At 40.3% G+C, this 12,362-nt stretch overlaps 1 protein-coding gene across 1 annotated transcript in view; it reads left to right on the top strand.

Annotated features, from left to right (window-relative positions):
* Positions 1–10,993, top strand: part of CEP128 (centrosomal protein 128) — a 238,411-nt gene extending 227,418 nt beyond the window's left edge. The window contains exon 24 of the mRNA XM_063117936.1: positions 9,974–10,993. Within this exon, the coding sequence (XP_062974006.1) occupies positions 9,974–10,080 (107 nt within the window). The 3' untranslated portion in view covers positions 10,081–10,993. The remainder of the gene's footprint in view (positions 1–9,973) is intronic.
* Positions 10,994–12,362: the final 1,369 nt, after the last annotated feature.

Below are 12,362 nucleotides of genomic sequence, written 5' to 3'. Positions count from 1 at the left end.
GCCCAGATTTTTTTTAGTCCAAAGTCATCTGTTAAAAAATCAGTAGTTCAGGAGCAGCAACAAATCTATAGCTCAGTGGTAGCTGAACTCCATCATAGAGCATATGCTTTACATCCAGACGGTCTCAGGTTTAATCTTCAAGTAGAGCTAGGAAAATCTGAAATCCTAGAGAGCTGCTGCCAGTCAGTGTAGACAATAATGAGTGAGGTGGACCAATGGTCTGACTTGGTTTAAGGCAGCTTCCTTTGGGTAATATCCAAAGGCAGCACAGCATTAGCAATAATGACGTTGCGCTAGCATAAACCAACACTAGCACAGCATCATTTGTGCTTGTCAGTGCCAAGGGGGGAAGTGCTGATTTGTGTTGGTTTATGCTAGTATAGTGTCAATAGCGCCAGCGTTGCACCGCCATTGGATACTACCCTATGTTCCTATGAATCCTCTAGTCATCCCACAACACTCTGTAGAAATTGGTAAATTCTTGAATGTCAAGGGGCCAATGACATCACCAGTGACATGACTGAATTCCCTCTTCCTCCACTATATACACAGAATTTTCTTAATTTTGAAAATATGTCTGTAGGGGCTGAGCATCTGAATGCCTGCAGCGTTTCCATCCCACCTGCAGCGGTTCCTACTATTTCATGAGCCGTTTTGATTTCATTTCTCTTTTAAAGTGTATGTTCCCCCTTTCTAGCTCCACAGTGCACATCCTTCTCTTCTTTAAACCAATAAAATAAAATAAAATTATCCTCTGTGTAGTAAGGTTCCCCCACTCCTCTATATGTACTTTGCTGTGTTGCACTAGTAATGCTGGATCATGGCTACTGCTGTAGATACTGTGTGCGCGTGCACATTTGTGTACACACACAACTGCGTCAGAAATGGCTCTTTGAGAAATTGTTTCTGAATCTCTGTAACATATATACTGCCTTCTTCCTTTCAAGAACTACAGCAATTGACGTCAGCTTGAACTGCTAATGCTGAAAGTTGACCTGGCATCTTTCACTTAATGTCCAACAACATGTCCTTAGCATTCTGGATGTCTCACTTAAATTTGCTGCAGGGGAAACCCTCTGGATTCTGATCCCGGTTGTCTGGCAAATACAAACCATAGTTTGGCTGTTCAAACGTTGGCTGCATTTGCATGCAAGGCTAAACCATGCATTGGAGGAGCTGCAGGAGGCACACAAGCCTAAGGCTTGGTACAGCTCATCCTTGTAATGCTAAACCATGGCTTAGTCTTATATGTGAGCGAAGCCATTGCAGCAAACTGATTTGCTCCTGAACCAGAAATCAAAATCCTGGATCACAGTGGATGAGGTAAGAAATTGAATGAGCCTGGTCTTTTTTCAGTCTTGTTCCTACTGTGCCAAATCGTGGTTTGGCACTACATGTAATCGCAGCCTGGTGGCTTATGGTTGTTTTATCTCCTGACTTACTCAAGGACAGAAGATTAAACAGCAGAACCTTTATCGCCTTTGCCCCTGCGTGTCTTTTCGTGCTATCTTACGGCTCCCAATCTGTTCATAAAAACATCACGTTGAAAAATTAACTTTTCTAAAACTGCAGAATGGAAAGAAAGAGGAAAAGGTTTAATCTGGAGAATCTTTGCTAACATTCATAGTTCCATTCAGTGTGAAGCTGCTGCTGGCAGTGAAACGAAAACCAATTAGATCCCCTGGTTTTTGTGTTTGCTTCTTGTCTGTTTTTGCATGCAAGCTTTTAATCCCTATAGTTACTGTAGTGTCTCTTTTCATTTTCATAACCATCTATTTAAAACGTTATTGTGGGAACTAGTCTGACTAAACCGTTTTGTAGAAAGGATGAGGTTTATCTGACAGCATAGTTTAGAGAAGAAGGTGCTCATTAGAGATATACTTCATAGAGCCAGCTTTATTTTCAGCTGCCACTCAACAGTCTTTTAAAAACACTAATCAGCCACTGGCTGTTATCTAGACATTAATCCCGAGAAACTATTTATAATGACCACTGTACTTTCCTCTAGTTTTAGATTACGGAATGATTAGCAACTGCAGATGCTTTGCATTAGTGTTGTAAATGTATCCCTTTCCTGTTTGTAGAGTTTTTAGCCCTTCGATGTATTGACAAATGTTTTCCCAGAAGCTATTTTATTTCTAAGGCTTGTTTTGCCATGTGGAGCCTTAATCCAGGACCTTCAAAGTCTGCAGCCTCTTTAAAGAAAGGCAACAGCAGTTAGACTTCCTGGTGTCATATTTACTGATTACTGCCCCCATTTAACCTTGGCTGTGCTTATGTACAGCACATTTTATTAGTAGTATTAGTACTAATTTATATAACCCTTTAGAGTGTTGAAAGCATTTTGCATTCATTATCTCTGTAATCATTACAAAATATATTATTGTATTATTCTATCCATATTATAGATGGGAAGCTGAGGATGACCGATAATCGCTTTCTAAATCCAGCTAATGAGGTCATAGCTAAAAGCAACACTTGAACTGGGGACTTGGAGGTTCACACTCTTAGCCACCCAACTGTACGAGCTCCCATTGACTAGGCCCCATCATCATGATGGACTGATTAATGTGTGAGAAATACGGCCTTCTTAGAGCTTTAATCCTGCTATCGGCACCCAACTCTCAAATGCAGTAGTGGTTCCCTCTGTTCATCACTGTGTTCTGTATACAGGCTGCTGCACTTTTCCCACATGCTACATGTTGCTAGCAACATAAGAAGAGCCCTGTTGGATCAGACCCAAAGCCTATCCACTCCAGCAGTCTATTCCCACAGTGGCCAACCACATGCTATGGAAAGCCCATAAGCAGGACCTGGCATTTGGAGGTGCACTGACTGATGCTGGAGGTAATATCTATATTACAGTATATTAGCCATTGATAGTCCTATCCTCCAGAAATTTATCTAATCCCCTTTCATCAAGTTGGCAGCCATCACTACCCCTCGCAATAGAAAATTCCATAGTTTAACTATGCACCGTGTGAAGAAGTACTTCCTTTTGTCTGTCCTGAATCTCCCTTCTAATCAGATGCATGGGATGACCCTGAGATCTAGTATTATGAGAAAGAAAGAAAGAAAGAAAGAAAGAAAGAAAGAAAGACATGTCCCTTACCACTTTCTCTAAACTGTGGATAATTTTATACACCTCTGTGATGCCCCTCTTATTCGCCTTGCCCTACAGAAGCCATGTTGATTCTTCAAATCAAGACTTACCTTCCTATATGCTTGATAGTTTTATCTTCATTAGTGCTTTCCACCAGTTTACTTGGAACAGGCAATAAGCTATCAGTCCGGTAATTTCCTGTCCCAACCCCACCCCAATCCCTTTTAAAAGCAGGTATCACATTGCTCACTTTCCAGTCCTTTGTTACAGATGCCAATCTTAGAGGCATTTTATTTATTTGTTTATTTATAATATTTATATATTGCTCAATATCTAAAATAGATTCCAGAGCAGTGCACATAAAATAGTAAAAAGAAAAAAAGATTAAAAACAACAAATTTAAATTGTTCAATTTAAAATGAAGGACCAAACAGTGGCTGGTAAATTGAGGAAGGCTTCCTGGGGGTGGGGGTGGGGAGTTGTGTTTTGGAGGGCCGGAAGCAGCCTAGGATTGGTGCCTGCTTGACCTCCAGGGGCAGGGAGTTCCAAAGAGAAGGATATGAGCAATCTCATGATGTAGACAATACTGAGCTAGTAGATCATACAGGACCAGTGTTCTGACTCCGTATAAGGCAGTTTCCTAAAGGATGATACACAGCCAGATTGGCCAATCAAAGTGAGGTAAAATTTCTTGGGCAATAATTAAGCTGCATGGCCAAGCTGGTTTTCCTCTGGCCAGTCGTAAAGCTGATATCTGGAATATGCTATGATTACCATAGGGAAGGTTTGTACCATGTTCTCCTTCCTACATATAACATTTATAATGGCTTCCCATATAGCCACTAGGTACATGGATCAGGGGAATGGGGATATTGCAGTGATGTCCACCATCAGTGTGCTGTGCCATTGTTAAATGCGAGCAGGAAACTTTGCCCCTTTTGAAAAGTTGTGACATTACCCACTAATTTACTTGAAAAAGCTGAGCCAGGACGAAAACTTAAGGGCCATTATTCTGGATTTCCTCCACCTATCAAGCATTGTTTGATAGCTCTCTGACTTCCTGTTTGATATAATAACATCAAAATTAATGTTTAATCACAGGTACCCAATCCCTTCCTTAAGCTCTGGTGTGCTATTTTCCATGCCATCCATCAGCTAAGGCAACAGATTCCAAAGGTTAATATTGCACTGCATTAAAAGGATTATGTTTTAAGTATATTGCTTTTTAATATATATAACGTGTACCTTCTGGTTCTTGTATTACTGAAAAGGTAAACAGGATTTGCTATTCCATCTGGCCATTACTATTCATAATTCTACATTCTATTTGCTATCTGCTGGTAATGCTAATGCTTAATGTTTAGCAGCCTTTGCTCACAGTGCTTTTGAACCACAGCTTTCCACTCTGATAGATAATTCTAAAATTATTTTCTTTGGGAGAATAGAGAAATGAGAGAAGGGAGGGGATCTGTAGAACATGAGATTTTGGGGTACCTGTCTGCAGCTCATATGATAGCTTATATTATGAACTTTATAAGATTGTAAATAATGTTGAGAAAATGTCCCCCTTCACACAACCAGACTGGAGAGCAGCTTTCCCATGTGGTCATAATATGTGTGTTTAAACCACAGCCATGTGGGCAGAGCCATTGACTTGTCACCCTCATTCATTTATACAGTACAAAGTGCAGGGTCACCAAACAATAAAACACTATCCATATATATCCTTATACAAACCATTAAATAAAATGCCAAACAACACATAATAAAATAGCATTTGCATCAAAATATCTACACTGTTGAGGGGAGGGGCTGAGACTCAAGATATAGTGATGGCCACCAATTTGGGTGGCTTTAAAAGGGGGTTGGATAAATTCCTGGAGGAGAAGGCTATCAATGGCTACTAGCCCTGTTGGTTATGTGCTACGTCCAGTATCCAAGGCAGTAAGCCTGTGTGCACCAGATGCTGGGGATCGTGGATGGGAGGGTGCTGTTGCACCAGGTCCTGCATTGTTGGTCCCTGGTCAACAGGTGGTTGACTACTGTGGGAACAGTGCTGGACTAGATGGACCCTTGGTCTGATCCAGAATGGCCCTTTTATGTTCTTAATGGTAGAACCCGTGCTTGGCATGCAGAACAGCCCAGGTTCAGTCCCCAGCATCTCCTGGTAGGGCTGGAAAACCTACTGCCTGAAATCCTGGAGAGTGTCAACAATACTGGGCTAGACAAAACCATGGTCTGATTTGGTATTAGGCATCTTCCTGGGTTCCTTTGCAGGATCCATTTCCAGGTGTGAAATACCCAGAGGTGGCAGTTAACAGAGTTCTGGGGATATACCCTTGCTTACAGACCACCCATTGTTCTAAAACAGCTGACCACCACCAATAATATAATTTGTGCTTGCCCTGCAAAGCAGGATTGGAAAGCAGGATCAAATTGGTTAACAGCTTCATACATCTGATGAAGTGGATCCTTATAGCCTTTTGCCACGATAAATCTCTCGATTTTAAATCTGTTAATTTATGCAGCTTTTAGAAAGAATTAGGTAAATAGTTTAATAGGTGCTTAATAGGTGCTTTCAGCCATGATAAAGAGCCAGAAGTACAACCTCTCTTTTTGGAGGTAGTAAATCTCTGACTGGTAGACACAGAGGGGATAGATACCATTTGAATGCTAAGCTAGACAGACAATTGATTTAATTCACCATGGAATCGCTCTTACATTTTTACTGTGGGATGGGAAAGAAATCTTTGACTTTTCCCTCTATAAAGCAAGTGTTCCCAGATTGTTGAACTGCTGGATGCACTTTGTTTCCCAATTCTTCATTCTTCCTTTTGATTTTTCCACTGTCCCTTTGCAGCTGTCTTTATTTTCAATGAAACAAGCTTGTACTTGAATGTTCTCTTCACTGGACATTCTTTTCACTATTCTTACCAGACTTCACAGAATGCCATGGCTCATCCACATGTAAAATTTAAGCAGAGATGCCACTGACTGTTTCATCATACACACAGGAGATATGCTTGCAGTATTTTACAAGCTAAACAATAAAAAATAAGATGGGAGAAACATTCTCTATTATAAGAGATAGGCATAACTTTCAACATGACCATGTCTGTGAGCTCTGTCAATTAGTATTTTATTCCGGTCATCTTTATTAGGAATTCTACAGGTTATGAATTCTGTGTGTTATGAGACAGCCAACAACATTGTGCTAGCTCCGTTGAACAGCATAACAAGAGTTCCCAAATAATGTTTCTTTCATCTTGACAGCAAATTAGCATTGTGAGAAGTGGTGGAAATTTTACTAACGTTTTTGGAATTAGCATTTCTTTCCACTTTTCCAAACCAGGTTTTGAATGGGCTCTTGGGAAAGGAGCATCCTAAGGACTAGAGAAGGGCTTTCCAACTTAATAATAATAATAATATTGGGCACATCTCACATTTTGAAAAAGTAACCTGGGTACCAGGATTGGTTTGTTAAGTTAGGGTGATCATATGAAAAGGAGGACAGGGCTCCTGTATCTTTAACAGTTGTAGAGAAAAGGGATTTTCAGCAGGTGTCATTTGTATGCATACACAGCATCTGGTGAAATTCCCTCTTCATCACAATAGTTAAAGCTGCAGGTGCCCTCCTCTCTTTTGTATCTGGTCAAGAGGGCAGGACTCCTGCAGCTTTAACTGTTAGGATGAAGACAAAATTTCACTAGGTGCTACATGCATTCAAATGACACCTGCTGAAATTCTCTTTTCTATACAATTTTAAGGATACAGGAGCCCTGTCTTCCTTTTCATATGGTCACCCGAGTTAAGTCATGTCCATCACATATTTAGAGATAAGCAACTTGCATTCCTTACCTGCAGGAATTTTCCAGAAGACACATGGTAGACAAGTGACAAACCCATTTGCCCAATACAGCATGTATTCACCAGCTTTCTCCCATTCTGCTGTAGGTCAAATTACATTTATATAATAACATAGGGTTCTCAAGGTAGTGAAGATTTTCAATACCCATTCACAGCTGAAGTGGGACTCTAGGAGTAATTATCCTTCAATCTGTAGCAATTTACACCTTATTAAGAAAACCCCAAATTAAGGGTCCTTACATGCTGGCCGACCTAAATTCCATCAGGATATAAAGACCCACACGCTACAGCTGTTCTCACTTGATCAGAGTGCAGGAGGGGGGAAAACAACTTGCTCTTTTCTCTGGGATGCTGCAGGATCTCTTTGAAAAATTCAGTGAATTCGTGGGAGCTAGGTGGAAACCCATCAAGAAGCACCATGTCCCACAATAGTATATTAAGCATAGATGGGCTTGCAAAGCTGTGGACAGGGCAGTGCAACCCATATGCTTGATTCTTGTAGGACATTTTGTTTTCCTTAACATGTCTCTCTCAGACAGGCTCCCAGTGACTGTCAAACGGGCAAGCAGGTCAACGCTTGGAGCAGTCATGTTTCCCACAGACCGTGCAGCATACATCTTTTGGAAACTTCGATGTTATATTTAAAACTCCTCCCAGTTTCTCCTTAAATTGCAGAGCCTTCACCCTTTTACAAGGTTCAAGTGGGGAAGTATGAATTTAGTTAAACCTCTTAAATTGTCAGGTGTCTTTCATTCCGTTGTCCACCCATTGACAGATTTGGATGATGTATGAAAATTTTGTACAATTTGCGCCAATGCACGTTAGTGCAAATCCCTCCCCTTCCCTCCCCCCACCCGCTGGTAAAAAAAACCTCCCCGTAAGTCTGCACAACTTTGAAAAAGCTGGTCTGCTCTGGCGTCTGCAGGTTGAATTCACGGAAACCCCAACTCATCTGAATCCATTATGGGTTTCCCCGACATCCCTAGTGTCAAGCCACATCCCATTAAAAAGCCCTGCCTCATGAAAATCAAGTTTAGGTTTTGAGTTTTGCCTCTGATTCTTTTATCCCGCATCAGTCTAATCCATTGACTTAGATCCTAAGTGCTTGTGAGCAGAACTCTGCTCATGGGATACTACTGCAAGCAGAAGGTGAGAGATCCTGATGTTCACCAATTCTCCCTGCAACTTCCCCCACTCCCAGGAAAAAAATGCCCCAAAGGGGGATGCTCCAGAACATGTTAGAGGTGGTGCAGGGGGCTGAAGGGGGAATTGGCAAGCAGTGGCTCCCCTTTCCCTTCCTCCAGCCCTTTCTGAATCACACATGGAAAAAGCCCTTTGGGAGAGCAACTCAAGATCCAGACTATTGTCTTTTAACAGTGAAAGTATATTCTTGATTCTCTTTTAATACTTTTATTATTTGCTACAAAAGCAAAACACATATGGAAGGGGGAAAACAATACAGAATACGTAACAACTTATACAATACATCTAATAAAAAACACGCATACACATAAGGCTATATTCCATTTGAAGCGAACTTCATATCAAACGACGACTATCAATTTTTTCCACTTAGCCAGCTCAGAATTACATAAAAAAGAAATGATCGCATGAAATAAAAGGAACAAAGAAAGAAAGAAGAAAAATGCACCAATTATATATAAAATCCACATACAAACAAATCAGTCTTTTGCAGTTCTTGTATATACTCAATCAATCAAAAGTTTCCAGTCCATTACAAATGAAGTTGTTGATTTTTCTTTTATTAGCGCCATTAATTTCGCCAGCTCCAACACCTTGAGAAGCCATTCTTCTGCTGTTGGTACTTGGTTTTTCTTCCAGTATTGAGCATATAGTAATCTCGCCGCTACTATCATATATTGAAGTAGTAGTCCTTTTTCTTTTAATTGATCATCCATAAGTCCAAGCAAAATTACTTCTGGTTTCTTTTTTATATTTGTGTTTTAAGATTTTTTGCATTCTCAAGGTAGGATACCTGTGCAAATATTTATTCATTCATTTATTTATTTCATATCCTGCTTTTCCTCCCCAAAGCTCTCAGAATAGTTAATCGTTTTAAAACAATCATTTTAAAACAATAAAACAACAATAAAAGCAATACCATGAAAGCAGTAAAGAAAAAGAAAAAAACACTGGCACAACAGTCGTAAATACTGTAGCAGTTGTACCAAACCTTGTTTAAAAACAGGAATCTAAAAACAACAACCTACAATTGTCTAAAAAAGTCTGGTGGATAAAAAGGTCTTCGCAACACCAAAAAGATATCACACTAAGACCCGGTTGTCATGTCGTGACAATGCTAGATTGTTTAAACCATGGGTTATTTGTGACCGTTTGAGCAAGCATACTGCTTCCTGTGATTTGTTGTTGAGTTAAAACTCTGAGTTGTTTCTCCTGTAACAACCCAGAGTACTGGGTTCAGACATCACAGAGTTGTGCAGGAATGGAAGTGGAAAATGATCTGGAGGCAGCATGCTCACTCATGTCTGCATGCTCATAGATAATCCATGATTTAAACAACCCAGTATTGTGATGTGCAAACCAGATCTAAATATCAGGTGAGCTACCTTTGGCAGAATTTTCCATAGTTGTGGGGACCACCTGCCTCACCTCTGATGGCAGGGGACTCTGAAGAAGAGCCTCTGAGGGTGATCTTCCTGGGCAGTTATATGGCCGTCCTTCAGGTACCTGGGTGCTAAGCTCTTTAGGGCTTTAAAACTTAAAAGCAGCAGAGCATTGTGCTGAAAAACATACCAGGAGCCAGTGTAGTTGTTACACTCAACTGGCCCCAGTAAGTGATCTAGGCACAGCACCAACTGAAGTTTCTGAGCACCCTGCAAAGGCAACCCCACGTACAATGCATTGCAGTAATCCCAAGTGGCCAAGTTCTCTCCGTTTAGAAAGGGCCACATTTTTCTGGTTCTTCTCATTTTTGATTTTTCAGCAAATGAGTGATTGCCTTTTTCCTCCTCTCTTTTGTAGCATTTACCAAAAGTACTTCTGCCTTGGATTTCAATGCAACTAAGAAAGATTCTGTCAGCATGGCTGTCAATGGGATGAAGCTACGAACAGAGAAAGAGAAGTATTGAAGCAACGAAGGAATGTGCAATTTCACTGCAGGAAACTCAGCTCTGTGCCAGTTTCTTTGGCACTGGCTGCAGTCAAGTACAGCTGTATTTACAAAAGCTGTGAAGATTCCTTGGTTCAACCAATGCCAAATATTTACTGAAAACAGCATCTCAATTGAGTATCTAAAGCGAGGCGGGTTAAACCTGAAGATAAACCATAAAATGTAAAATGCCAAAGCATCTTGTGGTGTGAAGCACTGTGCCCTTTTATCAATTCTCAACAAACCCCTCATGCAACATGTGAATTTTTTTTATTGAATTTTATATATATATAAATAACTTATGTTTTAACTTCATAGATGTGGTGAAACTTTGTTTGAACAATAATTCAGGTAAAATATAAGCACACGTCTTCAGAATCAGGAACTGCTTTATTTGTGGGTAAATAAGATGTTTTATAACATAGTATAAAAATGTGCATGCATAATAGAATTTTACAGCAAAACATGCCTCGGACACTTTAAGCAATGATTACGTTATTGTGCTTAATAATAGAAATGGTTTATATCTGAAACAATGACCTGAATTTCCTCCACTTTAGGGGAAGTTAAGATTACATTCCGTACTTCATTCTGTTTGGGACTATTCTGTTTGTTGATCCAAGCTCAGCCTCTAATCCACGCAACCTAATCCAAATTTCTCTCAAACTGAAGGAAATTCAGTTAACTGCTTGTTATGAACCACTTCTATGATGACGCGTTAGAATAATTTCGTTCCTAAAACCTAAAGCATCTAATAATGAAATGAAATATTTTCGTTCCTACTTGCTTGAGGATAAGCAGAGTCGCAGTATCGAATTTTGCACAACAAATTCTCCCAGAGATGCCTGTAACTTAATAAGCAGGTTGAAAACCTTTGGCAGGAGAGGTTGGTTTATATGAGCAGCCAACCTTAAAAAAAGAAGAAGAAGCAATTTCTAATAATCACGGCATTCTCTCTATTGCTTTATTAAGTTCATTGAAATGTCACCTAATCTTTGAAGTATTAATGACAATGTACAGTATTTTAGCCATATACTGTGATCTCTGTTGATAAATTCACCTATTTTCTTTCTTGATGTTTCTAATAAACCTCTGAAGCAGCCCCCACCCTCCTCACCTTCCCCTGCCTTAATTATTGTTCGTTTATTGCACATATCTCGGTTCTGATCTGTGAGCTGCCCTTGGTTTTTATGTTCCAAGCCGAGCCATCGTAAAAGTGTCTTGAGAGCCAACACAGTAGCCAAAGAAGAGATTGTTCTAGTGATATGAACTGTATTACAATAGCTCAGTAATGTCAGCTTTTTCTTTAGGTAACAGCCCACTTTTCAGAGACTTTGGTTACTTTACCAGCAATGTCAATAATGATGTCAACTTTAATGAGTAGTAATTTCCAGGTTGTTGTATGCCAAAAATGATGATGATGCATGAACTGCTATATAACTGGAACCATGGGAAGAAGGATCTGACACTCAGCTTTATCTCTGGCACAGCTGAGCTGTGTAGAAGGAGGCAAAATGAGAGGATGTTGCTGTGCACTATCTGTTTGTTCAAATACTATGAATTGGTGATATGGAAGCCTCTTTTGGAAGGGCTTATTTCTTATAAACAACTTGCCTTTCTATTTCAATACACCTTATAAATGAACATGCCATGCTGAAAGGGTCAATGGTTCTGCGGTTCTTCTGATCCAATTAGATATAAAGAGAGCTCACGGAAGGTGGCCATCCTAATTTCCTGGCATCCCCCATTCCCTCTCATTCCTAGCCCACCCCCACAATAGCCCACTCCATTCATCAGACCCACTGTGTAGCATGGGGTGGGGTGGGGTGGACTGGCTGCTATGGGGAGAAGGAAGGCCTCTTCCGCCAGCCCTGTTGCATGCACCAAAAATCTGCATTTCATATTATTAGAAAAGAAAGAACCATACAATTAAATTAAGAGCAGTATAAAACAACTCAGTATAAAAACAAGGAGGTGCAACATGAAATAAAAATGGTCTTACAAGCTTGTTTGAAGCCTATGTGAGGGAGCCTAACAGACATCTCTAGGGGAGGATGGTCCACAACCTGGATGCCACAACAGAAAAGACCACCACAAATTGTGCTTCTGAATGGGATGCACAGCAAAGCCTCCAATGTGGAACACAGTGGGCCTACAGAGTTGTATGGGAGGCAGAGGTCCTTCAGATAATGGTTAACACAATGGTTGAAGATTGCTTTTAAAAAGAGTGCATATAGCGATGTACTGCCTTATTAACAATTC

This window comes from Elgaria multicarinata, chromosome 2 (assembly GCF_023053635.1).
Source record: "Elgaria multicarinata webbii isolate HBS135686 ecotype San Diego chromosome 2, rElgMul1.1.pri, whole genome shotgun sequence".
Classification (NCBI taxonomy): Eukaryota; Metazoa; Chordata; class Lepidosauria; order Squamata; family Anguidae; genus Elgaria; species Elgaria multicarinata.
The sequence above is the reverse complement of the archived record's forward strand: the minus strand, read 5'-3'. Positions and strand labels throughout refer to the sequence as shown.